Source organism: Agelaius phoeniceus, chromosome 1, assembly GCF_051311805.1.
Source record: "Agelaius phoeniceus isolate bAgePho1 chromosome 1, bAgePho1.hap1, whole genome shotgun sequence".
Taxonomy (NCBI): domain Eukaryota; kingdom Metazoa; phylum Chordata; class Aves; order Passeriformes; family Icteridae; genus Agelaius; species Agelaius phoeniceus.
In genome coordinates, this window is record NC_135265.1 from 26,580,254 (window position 1) to 26,606,004 (window position 25,751).

The 25,751-nt window shown below is 40.0% G+C and overlaps 3 protein-coding genes across 13 annotated transcripts in view; 2 read left to right on the plus strand and 1 right to left on the minus strand.

Moving 5' to 3' along the window:
- Positions 1–718: 718 nt before the first annotated feature.
- Positions 719–13,844, plus strand: MIOS (meiosis regulator for oocyte development). Of its 3 annotated transcripts, none has more exons than XM_077175221.1 (11): positions 719–823; positions 1,686–3,052; positions 3,247–3,345; positions 4,266–4,523; positions 5,354–5,523; positions 7,475–7,540; positions 8,158–8,316; positions 9,085–9,237; positions 10,394–10,598; positions 11,681–11,810; positions 12,055–13,844. In XM_077175221.1, exons 2-11 carry the CDS (start codon positions 1,756–1,758, stop codon positions 12,149–12,151), a joined length of 2,634 nt encoding a protein of 877 aa, XP_077031336.1. In that variant the 5' UTR covers positions 719–823; positions 1,686–1,755; the 3' UTR covers positions 12,152–13,844. The 3 variants fall into 3 exon arrangements, with proteins under 3 accessions (XP_077031336.1, XP_054484264.1, XP_054484273.1); XM_054628289.2 differs by having other exon boundaries at positions 723–865; XM_054628298.2 differs by lacking the exon at positions 719–823 and adding an exon at positions 850–978.
- Positions 13,845–16,298: 2,454 nt separating this feature from the next.
- RPA3 (replication protein A3) lies at positions 16,299–19,765 on the minus strand. Its single transcript, XM_054639190.2, has 4 exons — positions 19,632–19,765; positions 19,313–19,387; positions 17,356–17,464; positions 16,299–16,847 (listed from the first exon to the last, which is right to left on the minus strand). Exons 1-4 carry the CDS (start codon positions 19,728–19,730, stop codon positions 16,765–16,767), a joined length of 366 nt encoding a protein of 121 aa, XP_054495165.1. The 5' UTR covers positions 19,731–19,765; the 3' UTR covers positions 16,299–16,764.
- UMAD1 (UBAP1-MVB12-associated (UMA) domain containing 1) overlaps positions 19,716–25,751 on the plus strand; it is a 103,377-nt gene continuing 97,341 nt past the window's right edge. For 4 of the 9 annotated variants that reach the window (XR_013181356.1, XR_013181358.1, XR_013181357.1 and 1 more), the window contains exons 1-2: positions 19,786–19,844; positions 22,690–22,741. The gene's annotated coding sequence lies outside the window, so the exon portion shown is untranslated. Of the gene's footprint in view, positions 19,874–22,689; positions 22,742–25,751 lie in introns of all 9 variants that reach the window. The other 5 variants (XR_013181349.1, XM_077175247.1, XM_077175249.1 and 2 more) reach the window with 4 other exon arrangements.

Here is a 25,751-nt window from a genome sequence, read left to right on the forward strand (position 1 = left end):
AACGTGATACACTAGGAGCTGTCCTTGGCAGGGGTGTTGGAATTGATACCCTGAATTTCAGCTTTTATATATTTCATGTATTTGTAATTCTGCAATTCTTTAGTGTATAACTCTAAACTCCATATAGAGTGCGAGCAATAAGAAACGTAAACAAAAGTGAGGGGGGTGAGCAAACTTAGGTAATGACTTCATTAGCTGAAGCTGTAACTGGGAGATTAACCCCCAATATGCAAAGGGATCAAACTTATGAAAGTATGAAAACCTGTGACCTGTGGTCCATTTTTGGGTGTAACCCCTTGGGGAGTTTCGTCTGCCTTTAAAGTACCTGGAGACCCTTTAATAAATACAACCGGTTTTTATTCTCGTAATTTTGTCTGGTCTCTATTTTTAGGTAATCTCAAAAGGCATCAGACTGAGATGCTCGTTGTGGGCACAGAATGCTTCAGGCTGGAAGGGGCCGCAGTGGGCGCTGTGGTCCAACCCCCCTGCTCCAGCAGGGCCACCCTGGAACCCATTGCCAGGAATGCGTCTCGAGGGCTCCCGGCTCTCTTCAGCCCGGGGCCCTGCCCGCTCCCAGCCCGGCCCAGCCTAGCCCAGCCGAACCCGGTCCGATCCGATCCGGCCCAGCCCGGCCCGCTCCGCTCGGAGCCGCTGAGGGAGGGGACGGACCGCGGCCGGAAGCGCGCACGCGGGCGGTGCTTCCGCTTCCCCGGCGCGCCGGAAGCGCCGCGGCCGCAGCCGGAAGCCCTGGTGCGCTTCCCGTTCCCCTGCGCGGGCGGCGGGGCCGCTGGCGGCGGCCGGGCTGGAGCCTCCCGCGGGCTGGGTGAGCGCTGGAACCGCCCGGGAACGGACGGACGGACGGACGGTGGGTGGCAGGGTGGCGGTCTCCCGGCTCCCGTCCGCTCTTGCGGCCCTCGGGAACGGGCGGCGGGCGGAGGTGGGGGTGACCTGCAGGCACACAGGGGCGGCCCAAGCGTGGTAAATAATGCTGTTTTTTCATACGTCCCGATCTTGCCTGTCTTTTCCACAGTAATAGCAGAGGTGTGTAGGATCTGTGCGGTCTGTTTGCATGTAGGCATGTGTGGTGCTAGTAGCTGCCGCAAGTGTAAAGGGAGTTTTGGCAGTAATGTGCCTTTATGAGTGTTGCTGGACCAGATACGAACAGGGCAGGTGGTGGGATTGGGAACTGTACAATAAGATGACAATTTGAATTTATGTTGAAGTCTTTCAAGACAGGAAGCCTTTCTAGCCTTTGGAGCAGGCTTTAGATAAAACTGCCAGACTCTAATTTTTGTCACTTAGCGCTTTTTAATTAGGCAGGGACATTCTCTCCTAGATGTTTGAGGGCGTGGCTCTTTCCCAGCGGCACACCCACGTATCCTGCCACAGCGCATCTCGGGTAATGTCTTCTTGCTTAATATTGGTGTGGGGTTGGTAAACACAGCAAATCCCATTGTCATCAGTTTGTAGGTGTCCGTGTTGATTCTGCCTTGGTACATACATACCAGCAAAAACAACAAGTGTTGTGAGGAGAATGCTTAATGATTTGTCCTGAAATGTGTTATGAGATAAACTAGATAAACTCTTGGGCTAAAAATAATTTGGTTTTGCTTGTTTAATGATGATTTCAGTTCATCAAAGGACTTGGGTTTTGATAACATTCCTACAAATTATTTTCTCAACAGTTTTCGTATGCATGGATATCACCTGAATCTTCTTAGCAGACCTTAAATTGTGTGTCAGCTTACTCTAGCCATGAGTGGCTCCAAACCTGATATCCTGTGGGCCCCACACCATGTTGACAGATTTGTTGTGTGTGATTCAGAGCTGAGCCTTTATCACATTGACTCTGCTGTAAGCTCAGAGCTCAAGGCAGGGTCCTTGCGCTTGTCGGAGGAAACTACGGCTACGCTGCTGTCAATAAACTCGGATACACCCTACATGAAATGTGTGGCTTGGTATCCCAAGTATGATCCCGAGTGTCTCCTCGCCGTTGGACAGGCCAATGGCCGAGTGGTACTTACCAGCCTTGGGCAAGATCACAACTCAAAATCCAAAGATTTGATAGGCAAAGAGTTTGTTCCCAAGCACGCTCGGCAGTGCAATACCCTGGCCTGGAACCCCCTGGACAGCAACTGGCTTGCTGCTGGGCTGGATAAACATCGGGCTGACTTTTCCGTACTGATCTGGGATATCAGCAGCAAATACGCCCCAGAGACTGCAGTTGCTACAGAGAAAGTGAGGCTTTCGGCAGGAGATGCGGAGGCAGGCCTGGTAGTTACAAAACCACTGTATGAATTAGGGCAGAATGATGCTTGTCTCTCTCTCTGTTGGCTTCCACGGGATCAGAAACTGCTGTTAGCTGGAATGCATCGAAATCTGGCTATCTTTGATCTTAGGAACACAAGCCAAAAAATATTTGTAAACACCAAGGCTGTCCAAGGAGTGACTGTTGATCCCTATTTCCATGATCGTGTTGCTTCCTTCTATGAAGGTCAGGTTGCCATATGGGATTTAAGAAAGTTTGAAAAGCCTGTTTTGACCCTGACAGAGCAACCAAAACCCTTAACAAAAGTTGCATGGTGTCCAACGAGGACTGGACTGTTAGCTACTTTGACAAGGGATAGTAACATCATTAGACTGTATGACATGCAGCATACTCCCACCCCTATTGGAGATGAAACTGAGCCGACAATAATTGAGAGAAGTGTCCAGCCATGTGAAAATTACATTGCTTCATTTGCCTGGCATCCCACAAGTCAGAACCGAATGGTAGTAGTGACTCCCAACAGGACTATGTCCGACTTCACCGTTTTTGAGAGAATTTCTCTTGCATGGAGCCCAGTGACATCCTTAATGTGGGCCTGTGGGCGACATTTGTATGAGTGTACAGAAGAGGGAAAGGCCAGCTCCTTGGAAAAAGACATAGCAACCAAAATGCGCCTCAGAGCTCTCTCAAGGTATGGTCTTGATACTGAACAAGTTTGGAGAAATCACCTCCTAGCTGGAAATGAAGATCCTCAGCTGAAGTCCCTTTGGTACACTCTGCATTATATCCTTTATTTTATTGTAGTCTTTGTCCTAAGGAAGTAATATACCTTTATATGTAAACCACTTAATAAAATGCATTAAAATCTTTAAGTACAATACAACATCCTATAAGTACTTTGTATATGTTAACAGGATGACTTAAAATTTTTAAAAACATTTTTTGTGAAAAATTAAGCTTCCTATATATGAAAATACTTATGAAGCAGTATACTGAAGATATGGATCAAAAACTTACAGGAAACAAAGGTCCCTTAGTTTACACTGGCATTAAATCAATTGTGAAGTCATCTTTGGGTAAGAATGTTCTAACTTTGCTAAGTATTGTTGTAGTATGTTTGCAGAATGATGCACTCATGAGTTTGTCTTTGGCAATTGTTCAAAGAGACTGTTCAAAAATATAAAAACAAAGTACTTCTGTTTGTGTTTTAATAATGTAAGTTAACAGTAATTTCCAGAGTTTTCAGTGTTCCTGGAAAGTCAGTAATTGTAGAAGCATAGTATCCTCAGAAGTAAATCTTTGAACTGTTTCAAAGATTTGAGTTTTGACTATGGCACTAAGAATTCTTGCTCCCTGCATATTATACTTTTTTGCATACTATTATATTCCCTGCAGTATATTATATTTTTCAAAGCTCCACATCAGGATGTAGTTCTAGAAAGGTGACTTTGCTGTTGTCACTGCTGTTGTATTAAGTACATTTGTATGACTGTGTTCAAATAAGCTGACTTATTCTGAAGTGGTGATCAACCCTGGGTCATCACATTCTGCCTCTCATGCTGGCTGAAATCTTTCATAGTAGAATTCAATATTTGAATACTTCTTTCTCTCTTCAATATATGTACTATGCTTCTTGGAGCAGAAAATGAGTCTTCAGTGGTGGGAAAGCTTCTGACACATTGATGAGGGCTGTTAAAGCAGGTGCTTGATGGTGTATTATGTATTTTCAGTTTGAACATACTGAGAGCTCCTGTCAAATGTAACAAGTGGTAGAAGAAAGAAAAAAGACTGAGAAATATGTGTCAAGCTTAGGTGCATAATTTTTAGTAGATCAAAATAATTTTGTGCATGCTGCTCCTTGCATGGAGTTGTAAGCAATTTTAAAGTACTAAAATGCAATACTCAGCTTTTGTACCCTGCTTTATGATTGAAATTGTGTTGTGATTGCAATTGAAACTGTCATTTAAGCATAATTTAACTTATTTCCCATTTCTAGGAACAACAGAGAACCTCAGGCACAGCAGGAGTGGATCTGATAGACAGGCAGATATTATTCAGTATCTGAGTGAGGAGAGATCTTTGGCTTTGCAGCTCTGTGGGTGGATAAAGAAGGGAACAGACTTAGATGTGGAGCCTTTCCTAAATTCATTGGAACAGGAGGGAGACTGGGAGCGAGCTGCTGCTGTAGCACTTTTCAACTTGGACATACGGCGAGCAATACAAATTCTGAATAAAGGGGCTTCCTCAGGAAAAGGTGTGTATTGTGTTTAGCTTTTTATTTTGGCACTATATCACATTAGTAGATTTTTTCTGTTAACAGAATTATGGAAGTTAGTACGGAAGAGATGCCTGTTGTGTTGTAAAATTGTTACTTGAAACACTTGTATTGGAGCTTGACAAATCCTGGTATTTCACTCCTCAGACTACCATATGCCATATTGTCTATTTAAAATAGATCACATTTTTCAGAATTTCCTTCCTCATAAAAGCCCCAGAAAGGCTTATGTTTAGAACTAGTGGAATTCTTTTTGCTTTAAGGGAACTGCTGGAGGAGAGTGCCTGTCTGTGCTTTCCACAGGGAGGGTTCAGAATGGAGACGTGCTGTTTTCAAATTCAAGAATAAAATTGAACTTTCTGACATAATGAGTGTTTAGATTTAATAGTTTTTGTGTTTTTAGGAAACTTCTTAGTTTGAAACTTTTGTATAAAATTGTCATCCTCCAGCTAGGTTTGTTAAACAATGGCTGGATATACAATCTTGCCTTTTCACTTCTTACGGATATGAATTATGACAATGACAATCTTTTGTGATAGCTATTTCAAAATACCACAAGTAGTGTGATGTTGTCTAAAGAGGCTGTCATGCATGTAGATGCTAACTTACCTGAACAAAGGCATTTAAAGCAGAAGCTACTATACATGGTAGTGTATGCACATTAATTTAGGTAGTGTTAATTCTACTGCATTTTATGTTGCATTCTGAAGAAACATTGTGTTTCAAATGAATGTTTTCATTTACAGTTTTAACTGGAGCTTTTTTAAGTTCTTAACTTGAATATTATTCTTTCACTTTTCATAAATCAGGTGATCTGAACCTTAATGTCGTAGCAATGGCTCTGTCAGGCTACACAGATGAGAAGAACTCACTTTGGAGAGAAATGTGCAGTACTCTGAGACTGCAGTTGAACAATCCCTACTTGTGTGCTATGTTTGCTTTCCTGACGAGTGAGTCTGGTTCATATGATGGTGTTTTGGTGAGTAAATTTCTGTGTTAGGTTAAAATTTCTTTATGCAATAGATACATATATATAGATACATGCACTTATGTAGGGGGAGTCCTAGATACTCCAAGAATTAATCAAATTTAAACCTATTCTTTTATCCTGGTGCTGGCAAATAGCATATCTGTCTGCAGAAGAGACATCTCATGTTAGTGAATAAGTCATGCATGAATGGCCAAAATAGAGATTAGAGTTAACATGTCACTATAGGACACGAAAGAACACAAGCTCACACTGCTGTTTTCAAGGTGAAGAAAAAGGGAAGTTTATTTTCTGACTCCAACATTTATAGTTTTCTAAGAGTGACAGTGGATTGGAGGGTGACAGTGCCACCTCTCCAATGACACTGGACAAACCAACAGTCTATCAACTTTCTCTTCCTCCATAAAGGAGTGCAAAACAATGAGTTATTTACAGAAAGTGTGCGAGAAAGTTCACTACAAGAATGTCAACATCAGAAGGCTTAGAAAATCTTAAAAAACTAGGGCGACATTAACACATTTTTAGAGGAATTTTATTTTTAGCATGGAGTTATTAAACGTCTAGAAATATATTATCCAAGTAATGTAATCAGTGGGAAGCAACAGAAGAGAGATTAATAATGGAATTGCAAAAAGCAGACTAAATGCAGGGGAGTTTGCAGAACTTTGATAAAGCTATGTTTGCAATGAAGTGTATTTTATTTTCCCTTGCTTACTTGTTAAAATAATTTCACTTTGTTGAAACAGTAAATCAGTAAATAGAGTAGTTCCAGGGCTTCTGAAAGTGATACAGACATGCCATTTAAAGGGAAAACTAAATTTTTAATCATGAGATACTTTTGAGGAGTTAATGTATTTGATTCCTGGTTAGAGAACAGGAATCAAATAGGTAGAAATACCTGCTTCAGTAGGAATTATTTAGCCTAGGAGAGAGCTGCTGTGGTGCAGCAGAGTAATTAGCCCAAAGCTGTTGAAAGTGAAGTTGTCATAATTTGATACTCTTAGGGTAATGAAAAATAAAAATGGCTAGAATCCCAGAGGAGAGAAACCTGAATCTTTTTTTTTTTTCTTTCTTTCTGTCTGTCTTTGAGAGAGAGTATTGTTGTTCTCTGGATGTTGGGTAGTACTTTTATAGATTTTTTTTATTGATGAACTGGCAACTCACACGTGATAAGGTGCTGTTTGTTTGGGTTTAATTTTAATTTTTCCTTCAGTGAGACCTGTTGATGTCTGCATGAAAGATTTTGCCAAGCACATCTTGTTTTAGCAGTGTCAGTCACAATTTCTAATCTGAGAATATCAGAGGGAAAAACATGGGCATAGCTAAGTGTGAGAATTGATATAGAGAAGTATTTTTTTTCTGCAGTGTCACATCTAGTAAAATGAATAAAAAGCAGAAAGTAAATACTGATACACTGCTGTACCTCAAGTGTTAATACACTTCTGAGAAATGAATTCTGGATGTTTAGTTTTTGTTTGCTTAGGGTGTTTTGTTTGCTTTGTTAACTTTTGTTTGCAATTTAAGGAAGGAATGAGTGGTTAGGCTAGTTATTATGTAAATACAGTAAGCAGAACTTGGTTTGTTTTTCTTCTGCCTGTGACTTGGTGGGAGATCTGGCTATACATGCTGGAAGCACTAGGTCCTCTACAGGACTTGCAAAGTTTATTTTTGTAGAGTTTCATAAACCATGTAGGATGTGTTGTACCAGACTTTGTGGATAGATTGTTCCCATACCCACAGTCTTCCTCTGATAGCTGTATCTGAGGGCAAACAAGTAAGCTGATATTTAGAGTTAGCCTTCTCCAGATGTCACATTTTATCTGTACACAATCAATTTCATTGTATTAGTTAGACAGTAGTGCAAGTGTTCTGGTTTTTACAATGTGTTGGAAAAATAGAAACATGTATCTCATGTTACTAATTCCCATTTTTCTCTCTGAAGTATGAAAATAATGTAGCTGTACGAGACAGAGTGGCATTTGCTTGCAAGTTCCTCAATGATGCTCAGGTAAGTTTGTGGTTGCACATTTAAACAAACTTTCAAACTGGACTTTATTCAGTGGCAGAAGAAACTCTGGGGTAGAGGGGTGTCCAGTGGAAATAATGAGTCATGAGTGATTTGTTTTTTCTTATCACAGTGGTATATAAGGTATGGTATCATCTGGTTTTTAGTTTGTACTTCCAGGTTAATTTTAGATTCCATTTTTGGTTGGTTGATTTGGAGGCTTCACTGGTTTTGTGGTTTTGGAGGTTTTTGTGAGTATTCCTTACCTGGTAGTTCAGATGCAGTTTCATTAACTGTACACATGTTTTACTGGAGAGTATTACTATTTCTTCAGTATTTATTTCCAGGTGTTATTGTTCTCTCAAATTATGGTTTGGTTTTGAAGCAGAAATTTTCTATTTGAAATTCACCAAAGTATTCTAAGAATACATAACCTCACTCCTTGCATTTTCTATCAGGAAGCCTAGAGTTTGTTTATAAACACTTGATTTCATGCAGTTTCATATTATATAGTAATTTAACTTTTTCTGTGTAACATCCAGCAAGCAATGCATTCTGTTAGGTGCAAATGCTGCTTTTACATGTATTTATATATTTCTTCATATATTTATTTTTTATAGCTCAACAGGTTTATTGAAAAGCTGACAAATGAAATGAAAGAGGCTGGAAATTTGGAGGGAATACTGTTAACAGGGCTGACAAAAGATGGAGTTGACTTGATGGAAAGTTATGTTGACAGAACTGGAGATGTCCAGACAGCAAGCTATTGCATGCTACAGGTTAGTGTTCACTCCAAAATAAATTTTATGGAGGAAAACTATGCGTAGTTTCTTTATCAGGGTAGTGTAGAATCTTGTGAACTAAAAAGTATTTCTGTATTAAATTGGGACAATTGGTTGTTTGGTTATTTTTGTGGAGTCATCTGAAAAACTCAGTGTTAACTGGTAAGTATGTGTCTTCACACTCTCTCGTTGAGGTAGCTTGAGGAGATAGTAGAGGAAAGAGGCAAAAGAAAATCGTAATCCTTTTCACAGCTGAACTGGGAATACCCATTTATCTGCTTATTGCTGATGTGTTTCCTGACATTTTCAGGAACTTTTTTTTTTTTTTTTTTTGCTTTCAGGATTTTGATAGGGAACAAAAATGAGGTTTTTTGTTTGCTTGTGGTCTTTGAGCTTGTTTTTTTTTTTAATAATGGATTTACCTTGGCCGTTAAACAGTAGCAGCTATTGCCAGCAGTGTATTTAATAGCATATGCAGTCATGACAGATTGTGGAGCTTGACAGAACTTTCAAATCCTTCTTCTCATAGACATGAGTTCTTAGGAGGACATGGCAGCACAAGTATTTTCAACCAGACAGAAACTGAAGAAGACATTTATCAAACTCACATTACAATTCCACTGAAAATTCATCTTTTTTTGGGATAAATGGCACTGTATTATTTCTTATATCTTGTAGTACAGTTTGTAAAGGCTTTTGAAAAAGTGACTAATATGTATTGTGTGTCTTTAATGTAAGTCTGACATTTTTTCTTGCCTACTTTAGGGTTCTCCATCAGATGTACTTAAGGATGAAAGGGTTCAGTACTGGATTGAGAACTACAGGAATCTTTTAGATGCCTGGAGGTTTTGGCATAAACGTGCAGAATTTGATATTCATAGGAGTAAGCTGGATCCCAGCTCAAAGCCTTTAGCCCAGGTAAATATAAATCCTATATGAAATATGACCAGTCCAGAAAGGAACATGGCATGGTACTTCTTTAAAAAAAACCTGCTACTTTTCATGGGGACTTATGTACAAAAGAAAGACTTCAGCTTAGCCTGCCCTAAAAAAAGTAGGGGTCACTTTTTTTTCAAAGAACAGGTCTTTCAGAAACTGTAACCTATCAACCCTTTTCTTCTGATAAAACTGAAAACTCATTTGATTTTTTTTCTCTCACGTGTTGAAAAATGAAATCAGAGATGTGTCACCCAGCTGAATTCAGTGTCAGGGTGAGACTGATGCTGAAACCATGGGACTAGTTCAAATTGCTTTTAATTGAAAAAAAACTTCAAAGCTGTTTTGAAGCCCTTGAACCTGAAACTAAAGTGAACAGCAGCAACTTTCATTATCAGTTCTGAATGTACACTGACCTAAAAACTAACGCCCTGCCCAAGTGCTATCTTCTTAACATCTGGTGGCAGTTTCAGCCAGCATGGTCTTACCATGACACCTTTTACTCTATCATGTCTGCTAAGTATGTTTCATTATGAGCTTTAGGGCTGAGAGTTTCTGAGGAAAGCTGGTTTTGAATTAATTTATCAGTCATAGCTGTTTAAGCAGAGTTCCAAGTGGGAAGGAGTTGAGTTTACTGCTCCTTCCTTATGTTGTTTAAGATAAATAGCCCTAAAAAATTTGAAATATGTGCTCCTTGGTATCAAGTCGCAACCTGTGACACAAGGCATGTAGATAAATAACATTAGGTAATCTTTATTTTGGGGATTGTAGTGTGAGTCATCTGACTAAAAGGAGGGAGAGACCAAACTTTATATAGTAAGTAGAATAAACCTAATTTCTTCAATTACTGAAGATACAGCTTTTATTATCCTAAATAATATCTTTCAAAGTTTTAGCAATTGTGCATGTTTTTATGTGCTTTTGAAGCTAGTGAGCATCATTAAGATCTACTCCTCAGGGCTGTGTGCCTCATCTATAAGCCAAGATGTTAAGAACTCCTTCACAAGTAGGCTTGGCTTTCCAGAGCACTCTCTAGAATGTCTGGTAAATAAATGTTACTTACCTTGAATGGATTCACTCACAGGTATAGCAAAAGTGGAACCAAACCAAAAAATTAATGGGCATCTGTTCTTTTTAGGTGTTTGTGAGTTGCAATTTCTGTGGAAAATCAATCTCTTACAGCTGCTCAGCTATTCCTCATCAGGGGCGAGGTTTTAGCCAATATGGAGTCAGCGGTTCACCCACCAAGTCCAAAGTTACGAGCTGTCCTGGTTGCCGTAAGCCCCTTCCCCGCTGTGCACTTTGCCTGATAAATATGGGAACACCAGTTTCCAGCTGTCCAGGTATGACACAGTGGGTTTTAGTTATTCAGCTGCAGTACTAGTTGGAGGCCAAATTAGCAGTTCCTATCGAAAGATCTTCTGTTGCACTTCTTTTTTCTATTTGTGCTTATACTGTAAATACTCATACTCATCATTTTAAAGGGAGAAGGACCATAATTGAGAACTTGTTTACATCCCATCTAATTTTGGGATGATACCTTTGTTTCAATTCTTAATGGTCAGAAAGTATGCATAATTACTTGATTCTCACAGTTTCCATGAGATTGTCAGTCAAATTCCATGGTTAGACAGATGTAAAGATCCAAGTATTGTAACGATCAGTATTGTGAGCTTTACCACTGAAAGAAATGGGGAGTGTGTTTTCTTGAGACCAATTTTAGGCATGCTACACAAATCATTGAGTGTAAATGAATTAATTTTTAAATGGAAGGGGAAGAGAAGTGTGGTGTACTTTCTGTTACTAAGTATGAAAGAAAGCATTGATCATACTGTCAAAGCTAAGAGGTATTATGACTGGAATTGTTTGGTTGTAAATGCCTTTGGCTTGGCATTATATAATGTCTAAATAAAAAGGATTTTGACCATATTTTTAAGTCAGTCTTATTACAGAGCCATGAGCAGCTGTACAGTTTTCGTTTTTATTTACCTCTTCTCATTCTTTCACTTATCTTTGGTATGACTTCTATATTGAACTTTTTCCAATCCATAACTTAGATTTGTTGATTTTTTTTCTAAAGCAGAAGATTTGATGTGCAGCAGAACAGGCCCATAATTCAATGGATTATAAATCAATCAATAAGGCATAAATCACCATTGAATGAGATTCCGTCTGTAAAACTTGTTTAATAGGCTAGTTTAGCATATCTAAAAGATAAGACAAGCAACAGTTTAGCAGTGTAATTCTTTTTTGGCAGTCTTCCAGCTCTTAATATTTTTACTGACTTCTATTTTAAAATCACAGTGCTTTTTCACATAATGTTCCTTATTTCAAAATAATTTTAATGGTGTTTCTGGGACTGAAATGTAAATGAAGTGTAATGATTTACAGCCATATTTGTGGGGGTGGGTTTGCTTCTGGACAGGAGGATCCAAGTCAGATGAAAAAGTGGATCTTAGCAAAGACAAGAAGTTAGCCCAGTTCAACAACTGGTTTACTTGGTGTCATAACTGTAGGCATGGTGGACATGCTGGACATATGCTGAGCTGGTTCAGGTAAGTTGATATTAAAATTTTGTTATTTCACATGTGTGTTCTGCACTGAGTAGAACACGTCTCCTTCCCTGTATCTATCATTTTAAAGATTAAATAATAAAACTGAACTATGATACTGAGTTTTTCTGAGATGCTATACCTCTGCACATAGTTAAATGTATAATTGCATTATAATTACAATTTTACAATTGTAATTGTAAAATTATTTTAGCTGTTTTTTCTTTTTTTGACTGTTGCTATTTAGGGACCATACTGAGTGCCCAGTTTCTGCCTGCTCTTGTAAGTGTATGCAGCTGGATACAACAGGGAATCTCGTTCCAGCAGAGACTGTCCAGGCATAAATACTGTTAGAAAATGTGTGGCTCTCTAATGGATGTTCATCACAGTCCAAGCAGATATTTTAGACAAAGGTAATTTGTGACTTACTGTGAAAAAAATAAATTGCTATCAAACTAGTAAAATGATGTGTGTATGACTGTGCTTGGTAGAAACAGGTATTCCTGAAGTGAGCCTATAGGTACAGTGCATGGCCCTTATTCAGAGGACTGAAGAAAAGTGCTCCTGGAATTGTGGACTCGTTGAATTTGCTAAAATGCAAAGAAGACCTTTATTTAAAAAGTTTTCAGGATAATGCTGATTGGTCCCAAAGCTGAGTTTATATGCTGTGAAAGCAGACCTTCAAAATAAACACTTGAAAAGAAGATGGCAAAGTAATGCTGTGGATTCTTCTGTTCATTGTTTGATCACTGTCTTGTATGCAAATGTTTGTTTCCTTGTAAGTTTATTCAAAATGCCAGTGCTAACTGCCTTCTAAGCATTTTTATTTTAAAGAAAAATCCTTTTCTTTCTATTCCCAGGTTTTGTTGATAGTAAAGCAATGTCTTTACAATTCAAGTTCTTACTTAACTAGGCTACATATCTAGCTGATGCAGATTTTAATGCTGAAGAATTTGGGGGTTTTCTCTCCTAGTGGTGACTGTATCTTAGAGAAGAGATCCCTGTGAAGTCATGTGACTGTTTCAGAGTGCAGGTAAACTATAGGAGGTTGTATCTGATAAATTTTTTACTTAGTACTGTGAAGATCTGAAATCTCAAGGACTGGAGACTTGTAAATATGTAAGTTTTAAACTACGTGCAGTTTTGACTACAAAAATATTTGAAGACTTTGAGATAATCAGCGTTTCCCTGTACTTCTGAAATATATTGGGAATTGTGGAATCAACCTGTATAAATCCTGCTTCTGGTCACTCGTGGACACCCATCTGCTCCCAGTTTTGAATAATTGATCAGAGTACTTCTAGATGTGTTACCAGCTGGAATTAAGATTATTTATTAACTTGAGAGAACATCAATGATATTTTGCTAATACTGTGCTAGGAGCTAATTGGTATTGTTGTCCTTGACTTTGTAGGCAACATTCACACAAATTAGGGAAAAAAAACAAACCTGTTTTAAGGTATGTGATAATAACATCAGTTTACTTGGTGTGTGTTTATTTACAGTATATGAGTTACTCAACACTTGTGTGCTATGAAATACGAAATGGAATGCTAGCAATAAACTGGTACTGTTTGCCAGGACTGTGAAAATTGGTGTTTGAAGAGAATATATTGTAATATACCACTAGTTCTGTGTGCTCTAGTGTAGTTTCAAGAAGATAAAATGTGGAAATGTACAAGATGTACATGTACTGTGGATGTACAAGATTACATTCAGGACTTTGGGTTTTATTTTCTGGGTTAGCATTAATGTTGTAACACATCTGTTGCATTTCTTTTGATCTAAAATTGGCAAAGATAATTTTTTAAGTTAAAAATCTAAGAGGTACTTGATATTTCTAGGCATGGGAGAGCAGTTCCTTTTTTTTTTCTTTTTAGAATATTTATTTCTCATTCCACTATTTTTGCACACTTCACATTGCTGTTGAAGAGCTTTTCAAAATGTTCTCCATTTATAAATGTAAACTGGGGCTTACTGTATGATACCCTATTTATATAAATACAGGCAATAAAGGTTTTGGTTTATGTAAATGAGGATTGGTAAGTGTCAAGAGTTTGTTTTTTATACTTGTGTAGTAACATTTAGTGAATTTCTCTGATAATTTCCATGTTGAGGTGAATGCAACTACCAACATACAGTGTCTCATTTTCTCATGTAAAGAAAATTAATCTATAACATTTTCACCTCCATTATAACTGTATGTGTGTCAAATTCTATCACTAAGTTAAATTACATGCTCACTCTAATACTCATATCTTTGCAGTGTTTTGGATTATGAATGTGCATATTCTGGCACTATGGGTTTTGGTTGTTGCAATTAATAATCAGGCTTTCAGGTCAGTAGTTACACAATTTGCAAAATTTACAAAGCTAAAGTTCTATGTTTTTTAATTAGCAGATTTTTTCCTTGTTTTCTCTTTAAATTAATAGATCTGTCACTTTTGGGGTGATTTTTTGTTTTCTAACAAAAATATAGCTACACCCATTTTATTAGCTGCAGTTATTTTTTTGTTTACTGTTGCCTGGTAAATCTCAGCTCAACTCTGCTGAAGGTGTCCTTGCATGTTAAAATGTTGTGATCCTGTGGCTCGTGCTGATTACATTCCATTGTAGTAATTTTGATAGATGTTCCAGCCTTGCAGCCCTTCCTTGATTAAGCACAAGCACTTTATCATCACACAGGCTCCTTGCTCATGAGCATCACAGGAACTGTGCATATGTCCATGCCCAACCAGGACAGCAGAGCAGGCAAGCAGGGTCAGCCAAGAGCCCAGCAAAAAGGTACCAAGTCTCAGAAGTCAGTCATGAATGTAGTGGGAGTAGTCCTGTTCCAAATAGCATGAACTTCTAGAAGTCTGCTCCAGTTACAGCATTCACTTCCTATGCCCCTTTTCCTCTGCCAGGTTCCCACCATGCACCAGCCTCTTGTCCTCCCAAAGAAGCCACCAGCTCCTCTTCATGCCTTCCATTGCTGCTCCATTACTGGCTTTGGTGACATCCCTGTCTGGTGTTTCTGATTCAGTTGCCCTGGTGCCTCCCCTTTGGTCAGTGTCCCAGGAAGCCCCTGCTTCCCATTTTATTATCTATGAGGGCTGGCAGTTTCTCACCTTTCATTGTGTGTGGTGTCTGGGGCCCTGCTAACCATCAGGCCAAGCTGGCATGGTTGTGTCTTTCCCTTGGTATTTAAAGCAGCTGGCAGTTTTCAACATGGCAATGTAGGAAATTATGCTGATAAATGCATACATGACCTGAGCACTACTCTAGTACCAGGAATGTTTTACAGCTCCTTGCATTGCTGTGTGATTTGTACAGCCATGAAGCCAGGGTAGGCCATTTATTCACACAGACTAATGGTCTGTAGAGAAGCAGACAAATGAAAAGCATGTAAGGGAAACTTTTAGTGTGTACAGCTTGCCCAGCCACCTTTCAGTGCTGCAGGACAATGAGGAGAGTCTTGACTGACAAAGGGAAACCAGCATTTCCCACTTGGTGTGTTCAAACTTTCCCTCACCAGACCTCACACCCCAGGCTGCTCTCTGAAGTGCTAAAGCCATCTAGTGGCAGGCTGCTCCCCTGGGCATGGGTGCTCTGGGTAACTGTACATAACATTTTACAGAGTATATGTACACACACAAAATACCAATTTTCTAAAGCAGAATAGAACAAAATAGTTTTATGCTAGGAAAACATGCATGCAGTTATTAAGAAGGACATTTGATTCTACTGAACACTTATATAGAGTGATGATAGACAGGGCATGGTATCGTGCCACATGGACCTTGTGTTGTTTGCTGTAGGAGACTGATTCCTACTTCAGAAGACCTCCTTCCCAGTCAGAGTAACTGTGTATCTGTAACAGAGTATCCATCTTCTAGGTGGGGAGGGAGAAAAAAAAGATCCTCTGTTAACTTGTTCCATCCCTCCAGTTTGTAGTGAGTTCAAAGTGTCAGTTTTTGAAACATATTCCTTGACTAGAAAAAGAGATGTCTATACATTAGCACAAAGCTATCAGTCTTATTAAGGCACTAAATCTAAGTACTAAAGCTGAAACCTGTTTGTACAAAAGTTCAAAGAACATGGCTACAGTTTACTTAAAATACTTTGAAATACTTTATTAATTCCCAGAAAATATTTCCAAGGTTCAATTTTACTTTAAATCTGTTACCTCAAGTGATGCAAAAATTTTGCCAAGTGTTGTAAGTAGCCTGGATAGTAACAAAATTGGGGACTGTTGGAAGTTCCTATGGTTAGTCACCATGACAAGCTGGCTCAATCCTGGTACTGCTGCTGAGACTCCAACCAAGCATGAAGGCTGTTAGATGAAAATCCCCAAGCCTAATTTGACATCTTCCAAGTGTTTAGTATCATACATAGGCAAGAACCTTGCACTCCACTTTGTTAAATTTAACTGTGTCAGGTCAAACAGAACAGGAGTCGCCACATATCACTGAGAATAGCACTCTAACATTTAATGCTGACACAAATGGCTAAATGCAGTGAATCTTTTTATTGGTGAAGATAGCATTTTCAAGATGCCAAATACCCCTTCCATACAATAAATTTATATCAAAGCAAATTAAATCAAAAATCTTTATATTGAAACCCCATGAATTTTTTCCATGTTACAAGTTTCCTGTAACATATCCTAAAACCTCTACCAACTAGAAAAGGATGCTTACAAAATTTCAGTTTCTGACAAGTCTAATCTTGCAAGAGAACGCTCCTCATAGATGCAAAAGGGTTAAATATATACAGTGAGTGAGACATTCATTTGTTTTCCTTGCTGAATAAATACATTTTCAAAGAAAATACTCTTCATAGGCAACACTTAGCACATGTAACAGTGTCTTTTCAGTATATCTGTTGAAAATAAATGCAACTGTTACCATGCTATCAGGCAAGAAACCACAGTACTATAGTCCCCTCTGAAACTCTAAATATATGTTAATAAAAATCAAGTGTTCCTCCCAGTACCAAATGGGTAGTATTCAGGGAATTCATGAATAATTTTTAGTGCTTCATTGTAGAGTTCCAGATCTGAAAAAGAGCAAAGAAAATGGTTATAATGCATAAGTTCAATTCCCCACAAGTCACTGACTACATTCAAGCACTGCTTATTTTAAAGTGTTGAGAGATCCCAGTCTCCCTCAAGCTCCCGTTTTCCCAAGGCAGGAACACTCATTGCTTGTTTTCTGGAGGGTTCCTTGTTGGCATGTTTTCTGGAGGGTTACTTTTAGACCTGCTAGCTGCACAACCACACAAGGTCTAGGGCAAGGTGAGAACCATGTGGTCAGGAGTGGGAGAACAATGAGGCCAGAGCAATGATCTAGACTGGCTCCAGCATTGAGTCACTTCCTACAGTTTAACTGTAAACCACTGTATTTGGTACAGAACTTCTCTCATGACACTTTTCTACACCCTGTACTTTACCTGGCAGCTTGAAGAAAGACCTTGTCTGTTAAAAAAAGGTAACTAGGCTTTCCCTTCTTATTTACTGAAGACAAGTTCAGAACTCAAATGACTATGCCATAATGTATATTCTTACCAAATGAACTTTTATCTTCTCTGAACTGGACATATGATGCACACATGATGGTTGCCTGATTTGTTACTCTTCCCACCACTTCAATAACTCCTGAAATCTCCTCATCCAGCTAGAAAACACACCAAAAATGAAATTAGTAACACTAAACAGCTGCTGTCTTTACTGCACAGTTAGGAACTCTCCACAGCTGATGGTTTTCTCATGACAGATTCTGTTCCATGTCAAACAATACAGTACAACTGGACAGCCTGGTCACCCTCCCCCCAAAAAACCCACAGAAACCTTGATCCACTTAGAGATTTTTTTACAGGTTTTGTAATAGCCAATTCAATACCAACAAGAAAAAATATGAAAACGCGTCTGAAGAAAGACACTGGTTCATAAGTATATGAAACTGTGTCATTTCATCCCTGAACAGAGACTAATCTAGGACACAGAGAGAGAACAATTCTGATTTTAATGCACTGCATTCAAACCTGTGTCAATTATAGAACTCTGTAAGAGTTAAGGAGGGTTCACACATTCCAGAGAGCAGTTCCAGTGTTCCACATTCAGAAGGCATATCTGTAAATAATTTCTTAAGTAATCTGTCAGTAAGTGTTCAGAATACAAAGATACTGTCACTAATAAGCCTTTGCTGGAACAAATGAAAAAAAGGCTAAAAATTATATCTTATGCCAAAATAATACAGCTTGCATGTTTTCTTTGTTTTTTAAGATACAAATTTTAACAGTGCAGTACTACTTTGGTAATGCTCTTCCAATATATAAGTCTTATTTTTTACTTTCTAGTAAGTCTTCTGGAAAAATTCCCTCCCCATAATTTTGGGATCCTCTGTCAAAAGAGGGGATTAGACATACACAAAGAGTGAAACATATTGAAAGGGAAAAAAGTTAGAAAGCATTTTGATTAGCAAATCTATTAAGTTTCCCCACTGACACTGGGTGAACTGGAGAGATGAACCTGGCCTCGTTTTTTTGCACACACCAGTTTCTCCCAAGGCAATGGGACTTAGACTGAAGTGCCCAGTACTACAGCTTTGCATTTACAGAGTTCAACCAGTTACACTGTTAGAGAAAATATTGTAGATGCTAATCACATTGGTTAGATGCTAACATCTGAATTTTTAACAACCTAAGGCAGGAAATGTTTTCACAAACTCAAGAAAAAGGTAAGAGACATTTTGTTGCAGTTTGATGTCAGCAATTTTCACATTTATAAGACAAAACTCTGCCAGATTAAACTGCATTTTTCATCATCAGGGACAGACTCTTGTCTTGAAAGACTGAGAGAGTACCATATGCATTTATTTCCCATGGAAATGGCAAGGTTTCTCAGCATTTGCCATCACAATTAAAATGATTCTTTAATTACAACATTTCTTGGTGGAAAAAACATACTTAGAATCAGAAGAGAATGCCAAATTATTATTACTTCAGTGGTAGGTGATAAGAAAAGAGGCAGTATTTTTGCTCAGTAGTTCTAATTATACCCATTGCATTGATTGCTTGGGGTTTTTTTAAGAAAGAATGCTTCAAGCTAACTATGGAGTTTACTGAAATGCTATGACAAGTGTTCTAAGAGGATGCAGCAATGTTAACTCAAAAAACTCTTGAAAACACCATGTTCGTTTTCTATAAGAAAATGGGAAGAAAGACTGAAATTAAAATAAAGCTAATAAACGAACTAATAGAGTAAGACGAAATAGCCAGACAGGGATGTGTCTGACAAAGAATGAGTTCTCTCTTAACCCCAGCTGAAAATTGATCAAGACCAAGGCAGGTCATGGGTAAGAAGACTGACTACAGGTTAGCGGAAAGCTGCAAGAAAGAGAGGCAATGAAATACAGGTGGAATAACTCAAAACATGGAAGGCATGTACGGGTTTCAGAAGAGACAAAACCTCCGGAATCCACAAGAGGCGGCATCAAGTATTTCCAAAGCAATCCTTAACTTACAGGCTCGCTCAGCTCCACAGTCGTGTGCTTTCCGAGTCCATCCGTAAGCACGACGAGCTTCCCGCTAGAATGAATCTACGAAAGAACATTTACGTCTAGAAAAAAGGCCGCACAGGCCTTTTTTTCCACAGGCGGCCGGGAGCGCCACAGCCTTGGCCGCCTCAGCCAGGTCTTTCCCGCAGAGCCGCGTCCACCTCCCACCCCGCTCCCAGGCCGCCTGGAGCCGCCGGGCTGCCCCAGGGACGGCGCCAGCCTCTCCCCGCAGAGCCCCGGTGCAGCCCCGTCCCCGCTCCCGGAGCCCGCCCAGTACCCCGTGCACCTTCTCGACGCGCCCCACGAAGCAGACGGGCTGCCCGATGTGCTGCGCCAGCTGCCCCGTGGCGATGCGCGGCCGCGGCACCTCGTGGATGTCGCCCATCGCCGGCGCCGCTTCCCGCCTTCCGCAGAGGGAGGGACGCGGCCCCGGGAACGCGGCGGTCGGGGCGGGACTTCCCTTCCGCCCGAGGCGACCCGGAAGCGGAGGCGGAGGCCGGTGAGAGCGGCGGCGGCGGCAGCGGGAGGGTGGGTGATGGAGGGGCGGCTGTCGATGCTGCCGCGGCGGGGAGGGCGGCGGGGCCGTGCCCCGGGGAGGCCGGGGGAGCCGGCCGTCAGCTTCCAGCTCTGTCCTGTCATTGAATCCTTTGAAATCGCCCCATATTTCCCCTCCCCGGCGTTTTCCCTCTCCCTTCAGGTACTGGTTCCGCTCAGGTGTAGTTTGGCAGCGTGCCCTGGCAGCCAAGAGGGCAAGAGGCGGCCCGGGGTACATCAAGCACGGTCAAACAGAGGAGGCTGTCCCGCTGGAGTCAGCGCTGGTGTGGCCTCACCTGGAATATTGTGTAGCTCTGGGCTCTGCAGCTACATCCAGAGGAGGGAATCAAAGCTGGTGAAGGCAGTGGCCTGTGAGAATCAGCTAAGGACTTCGGGTTTGCCTGGTTTGGAGAAAAGGAGGCTGAGGGTTATTCTCATCATTCTACGGCTTCTTGAGGAGGGGAAGTGGAGACACGAGATGCTGATCTCTTCTCCCTTGTATCCAGTGGATATCCCAGGGTATGTGGCAGTGATTCAAAGCTGCACCAGAAGAAGTTTAGGCTGATCATTAGGAAACATTTCTCTTCTGAGAGGGTAGTCAAACACTGGAACAGGCTTTCTAGAGAGGTGGTCCATCCCCCAAGCCTGTCAGCATTTAAGAGGCATTTGGAAAATGCCCTTAATACATGCTTTAGCTTCTCATCCTCCCTGAAGTGACCAGGCAGTTGGACCAGATGATCACTGTAGATTCTTTCCAACTGAGCTATTCTATTCTATTTCATTTTATTTCATCACTGAAATTGAGCGGGTGCTCAATCCCCAAGTTTAGAACGACAGATGGATGTAGGACAGATATAGCATCTGGACATGGCACTTGCATGCATCTTGTCTTTTTCCGTGTGTTTTCCCAATTTTGATCCCTGGCATGGAGAGGTTCCTCCCAATTGCTCTTGAGGCAAAGGTGACTCACATATCCCAATCTGCATTTGACGTGGTGTTGCCAGCAGGTGGAGGGAGCTGCTGCTTCCCCTCTGCTATGCACCAGTGAGGCACCAGAGTGCTGGGTGCGAGGGCACACGTGGACATCCTGGTGAGAGGCCAGAGAAGGGTCACAGCAATGATTGAGACTGGACCATCTTAAATATGAGGAAAGACTGAGAGAGCTGCAACTGTTTAGCCTAGAGAAGAGAAGGCTCAGAGGGCTGTTATTAATAAATATAAATACCTCAAGAAAGGGTGCACCGAGGACAGTCAGGCTTTATTCAGTCGTGCCCAGTGAAAGAAACAGGGGCAAAAGGAACAAACTGAAACACAGGAGGTTTCTGAGGGAACATCAGGGAACACTTTTGTCACCACAAGAGTGACCAAGCACTGGTACAGGTTGTCCAGAGAGGTTGTGGGGTCTCCATCCTTGGAGGTACTCAAAAGCCACATGGATATGGTCCTGAACAACCAGCTCTAAGATGGTTCTCCTTAAATAGGGGCTAGGACAAGGTGGCCTCTGAAGGTTCCTTCCAATTGCACCTATTCTATGGCTGTGATTTCCTTTTCTTTTCCAGGACTGGTGTTTCAGGAAATACTTGGGAAAATCTAACTCTGCTCTGGCTTAAAAGGGCAATCACAAAACCGCCCGTGTGCCGACTGTCTCTTGTAACCAGGCACGGGCCAGTTCAGCTTGCTAACCAGTACCAAGTGGTTTTGTTAGTTGGCTGGGGTAGTGTTGTTTTGTCAGCTTTCCAAGGAAACAAGCTGCTGCCAGAAGCTGTGCAAAGCCAGCATGTGACCAGGGAGTGCTCTGGACTTAAATCTTATATGAGATTTAGCTGCTTGCCATCCCCTCAGTGTCACTGTGACACTCACCTGTTCAGTATTTCATTTGCAAGAAAATATCCCCACCTCCCTAGCATATCTTCAGAGATTTGAAAGGAGAGATCTCATCACTGGAGCTGTTGGAGAGAGGTGCAGCAGGCTGCTGCACAGTGGCCCTTCTGGGGCTGAAGAGTTTGAAGGGTCAGCTCTAGAAAAACATGTTGTACAAGTTCTTACAAATGCGTGTCTGTAGCACACTTAGCAGCTGTTGAAGGTTTGCATTCAAAAGAAAATTGTTTGAAGGGAAAACAGTAGGCTTCAGCCTGTCGAGTATTGTGTTTCATTAACGCCTAGCTTTCTCTTTTTGCATTTCCTGTCTTCAGGGTTTTGAATGTTTACATCAGTTCAAGTGCTGTTATTTCACTCCTGGCTTTGTTTTTGTCACCTGTGCTTTTATTGTCTGACTTGGTTGTGGCTGATTTTTTATGATTCAGCTTCTTCAAATGTTTTTATATATACAATTTGGGTTGTATAGTTCTTGTATTTCTGCTTTCCTTAAATTTTATAAAAACATTAAAAAGAAATACTAACATTTTATGTAATACAGAAAAAAAATCTTTGTTAATGTTTCATTATACATATATCCCTTAAAAAAAACTGGGTTTCTTGTGGTACTTTCCGTTCTTCTGTTTTCAAGAAATACAAACTAAAGAACCATGACTAATGTTAATGCCAGAGAAAGAAATTATATGGCTTTTTTTTCCTTCATGTAGTAACTTAGACTAGGCCAAAAGCTTTTAAACTGTTCTTTTGGTGTCACAGAGGAATATTTTCAACATACATATTCTTGACTCTTAAATTGGTTGTTTTCATGATAAGAAGGATTGCACAGGGCTGTAAACATCTTGCTCTTTTTCTGATTGCTGCTTTATTGGTGAATCACAGCAGATGGTAGTATGGAAGTGAGAATTGCTCTGATGCTCTGTTTTCTTTTTCCATAGATTGTCTATCTTAAGCTGCTAGATGTGAAATTATTCCTGTTCTTCCTTTAAGGTCAGTTTTGTGTTTTCTTCTGTCCTCATTTCATCATTTATGTAATTAGTGGCAGTGCCACTGCAATTCTGCTTTGCTGTATTACTGGGCATTGTCTCTTCATCTTAGTCTGCATCTTTGGTTCTTTTAACATTAAATTATGATTCTCCTCTGGTATTGTGAGCATTCAGAAAAGGCTGAAAAGTAATAGTAAATATACTAAGATCTTTGTTGTATAGGAAAATTTTATTGGATTTAACATATTGGTTTGGCTCAAAGGTCGCCTATAGTTCTTGTTAAAGGACTGACAAAATGCAGGAGGAATAAATTAACCCCTTTGTGCAGCTCTGGAACTCATCTTTGTCCAGTGCCTCATATGTTCTCAGAGCCTCATAGAAAGACAAAATATTTTTTGCAGCCTCACAGAATTGCTGTAGCTCAGAGCTTATTATTTGCTAATGACTGAAGCTGTGCCAAAAGCATTATTCTCAACTATCAGCGATTGTGTTCACTTTTTTTGTGAGAGAGAAACATGAGGAGGAAGGGAATTGCATATTTCTACCAAGGGAGATTTTTATCTTTAGGCAGTGAATTCAATTTCAGGTCTCCTATAGAAATAAAATTAATCCCATCTGGAAGGGAAAAGTGCTGTGCTATATAGGAGAAATGACTGCAGGAATGTGGTACTATCTCTGAATGGTGGGTGTATTTTCTGTGATCTTGTGCTGACAGCTTTTTTTAAAAAAAACCCACAACTAGGTGCTTTTTTTCTCAAGTCTGTGTGACCATGCATCCAGGTCTCCAAACTTCCAATTTAATTTTTACTCTGAAATGAAACTTGTATGAAACTGGTTGTTCTGAGCTTTCATTACCTGAAACCTCATCTTATCTACAAGTAGTAAAACTGCAGCCTGATTCTGCAAGAGCCTAAACTGTGTCCTTATCTTCAAGAGCACGAGTGTTTCCATTCAGCTCTGTGTTTCTTTGTTGGACAGGAGCTTTGTTCTGTTTTTAACCTGTGATTCAAGAAATTTAGTGGTTGCATTTCCCGTTGCTGGGGAGATTTATGTTTACTTTTGAAGTAGCACAGTTGATAAGATTCTTAAAAGAGCATCACAAATGCATTGCCTGTCTGCAGTCTTTCCCTTACCCATGCTGTACTGTATGTTGCTCTGTTTTTTGTTTCTGTGCCAGCTCTATTTTTTGTTTCTGTGTCCCCCCTCTGGTTTTCTAATCATTCTTTGTTTTTTAGTTTATACTTAATGGTGTGTTCAACAAAACTACCGAAAAGCTGAAAGTAATAATTGGTGAACTCTTCCTTCATCAAGAAAATCTACAAGCACAACTTGTTTCTGAGAGGCTCCTAGAGAAGGAAACACTACATGTTAGTCTTTTTAATATGTGGTTTTTATACTGCCTCCCCACATTCACAGTCACAAAATACAGCAGGTACTGTTTTCTTAGTGCTGGACTGGTGATTTTAACAGCATAAGGATTGAGGCCCGAGCTTTGGATGTACTTTCGTTAATTTGGCTTGGTTTTCTGCTTCAGGCAAACCTATATGTGGGTTTTGATTGTAATTTTGCTTGGTTTTGGTTTTTTGTTTTCTGTTAGAGGAATACTGCTGGCAGTGGAATTAAGCTGCTTCAGAAACAGAAAATTCCAAAATGAAGATCAACACTTATGTATGTAGATAAGATGAATCCTTTGAGTTTTAGAAAAAAATGGGATAGTGTGAATGAAAGTAAAAAATCTAGTATGTGAAAGTGCTTGTAACCTTAATTTGGCTAGATCAAATTGTTCTGATTGCTAATTTACTCTGAATTTAAATGCCTATTATCTTTTAAGCAGTGACGTTTAGGTATGTTAAGTATGGTGGATTTAAAGGACTAAAAGTGCATGGTTCCCTCCACAAGTCTTTTGTGCCATGTATATACTGATTAAGATGCTTTTCTTTGTGCTAGAAAGAAAGGAAGGGGGACATTAAGTGATAGAGCTGAAAACTGTACAATAATGCAGATCTCAAAAGAGGAAAAAAATGTGATTGGAGCAACTGCAGCTCTGGCACCTCAAGTGACTGACTGGAATCTGAGCCTTTACCAAAGTATCTGTAAGATTTTGCACATCAAGTTGATTTTGCTTCTTGTTGTTGCACACTTAGGATGAAGGTAAAATTGCATTTTAAACTGTTCCACAACTGCCTCTCCTTCATACATCATTGGAGCAGAAACCTGACTCTCAAGCATTACAGCACAGGTTTTTACCACTTGAGCTATGGGACTGACAACCCTAATTGGTAGCAGGAGAAGACTTATTCCCTCAGGGCTGAAAAAGGAATATGCTGCTGGCGCCATGTGTTGAGCCTGGGTGTGGGGGGAGGTAAGGAATAAATGAGATAATTAGGAGTTTCTACTGTGTAATCTCCATGGAACTGGAAATATCAGTATTTCTCTTGCTAAGGTAGGAAAACAAGCAAAAAGGAATAAAGTGCTGTAAAATAGCATTTTTAAAAAATAACTGTATTCCTGGGATTGGATCACAGAATAGTTTGTTCTGTTTTTGTGCACATTAATGTAGTTTATTTGGTGGCCAGAAGTTGCACTGTGTCAGCATAAGCAAGCAGGCCAGGCTGTGGGCTATTCAGTCTTCAAGTCTCAGGTATCAGGCCACAGTTTGAATAGTTGCTGCTTTTGCCATGATCTATTTATACACTGTTCCAGGCCAGTGCTTACACTTCACACAGGACTTTCTGGAGTGTACAATCGCTTGTAACAGCAGGATTTTAGGCAGTTTATGTGAATAGTCAGTACTGAGTTGCCACGGGTCCCTGGCCAGGGCAAAAAAAGTCTTGTTTATGATATCATGAATATTTGGGTGGGGAATGAAGAATTCCAGCAAGTAGTTAATCCAGATCCAGGATTCCTTTCTTTTTTTTTTTTTTTTTTAATCTGCACATTTCACAGTAGCACTCTTCACTCTTTCTCACTTTCTAAAGATTCTTCTTTGTTAAATTTAGTGTGAAATAATGTTA

What these genes read in the sequence shown, in the direction of transcription:
- MIOS (XM_077175221.1), top strand. Translation starts at nt 1,756, where the DNA reads ATGAGTGGCTCCAAACCTGATATCCTGTGGGCCCCACACCATGTTGAC. An exon ending in CAAGCTATTGCATGCTACAG is followed by an intron (nt 8,317 to 9,084) that starts GTTAGTGTTCAC and finishes TGCCTACTTTAG; the next exon opens with GGTTCTCCATCAGATGTACT. An exon ending in CATATGCTGAGCTGGTTCAG is followed by an intron (nt 11,811 to 12,054) that starts GTAAGTTGATAT and finishes GTTGCTATTTAG; the next exon opens with GGACCATACTGAGTGCCCAG.
- RPA3 (XM_054639190.2), bottom strand. Translation starts at nt 19,730, where the DNA reads ATGGGCGACATCCACGAGGTGCCGCGGCCGCGCATCGCCACGGGGCAG. An exon ending in TCGTGGGGCGCGTCGAGAAG is followed by an intron (nt 19,388 to 19,631) that starts GTGCACGGGGTA and finishes GTTCTTTCGTAG; the next exon opens with ATTCATTCTAGCGGGAAGCT. An exon ending in CTGTGGAGCTGAGCGAGCCT is followed by an intron (nt 17,465 to 19,312) that starts GTAAGTTAAGGA and finishes TGTGTTTTCTAG; the next exon opens with CTGGATGAGGAGATTTCAGG.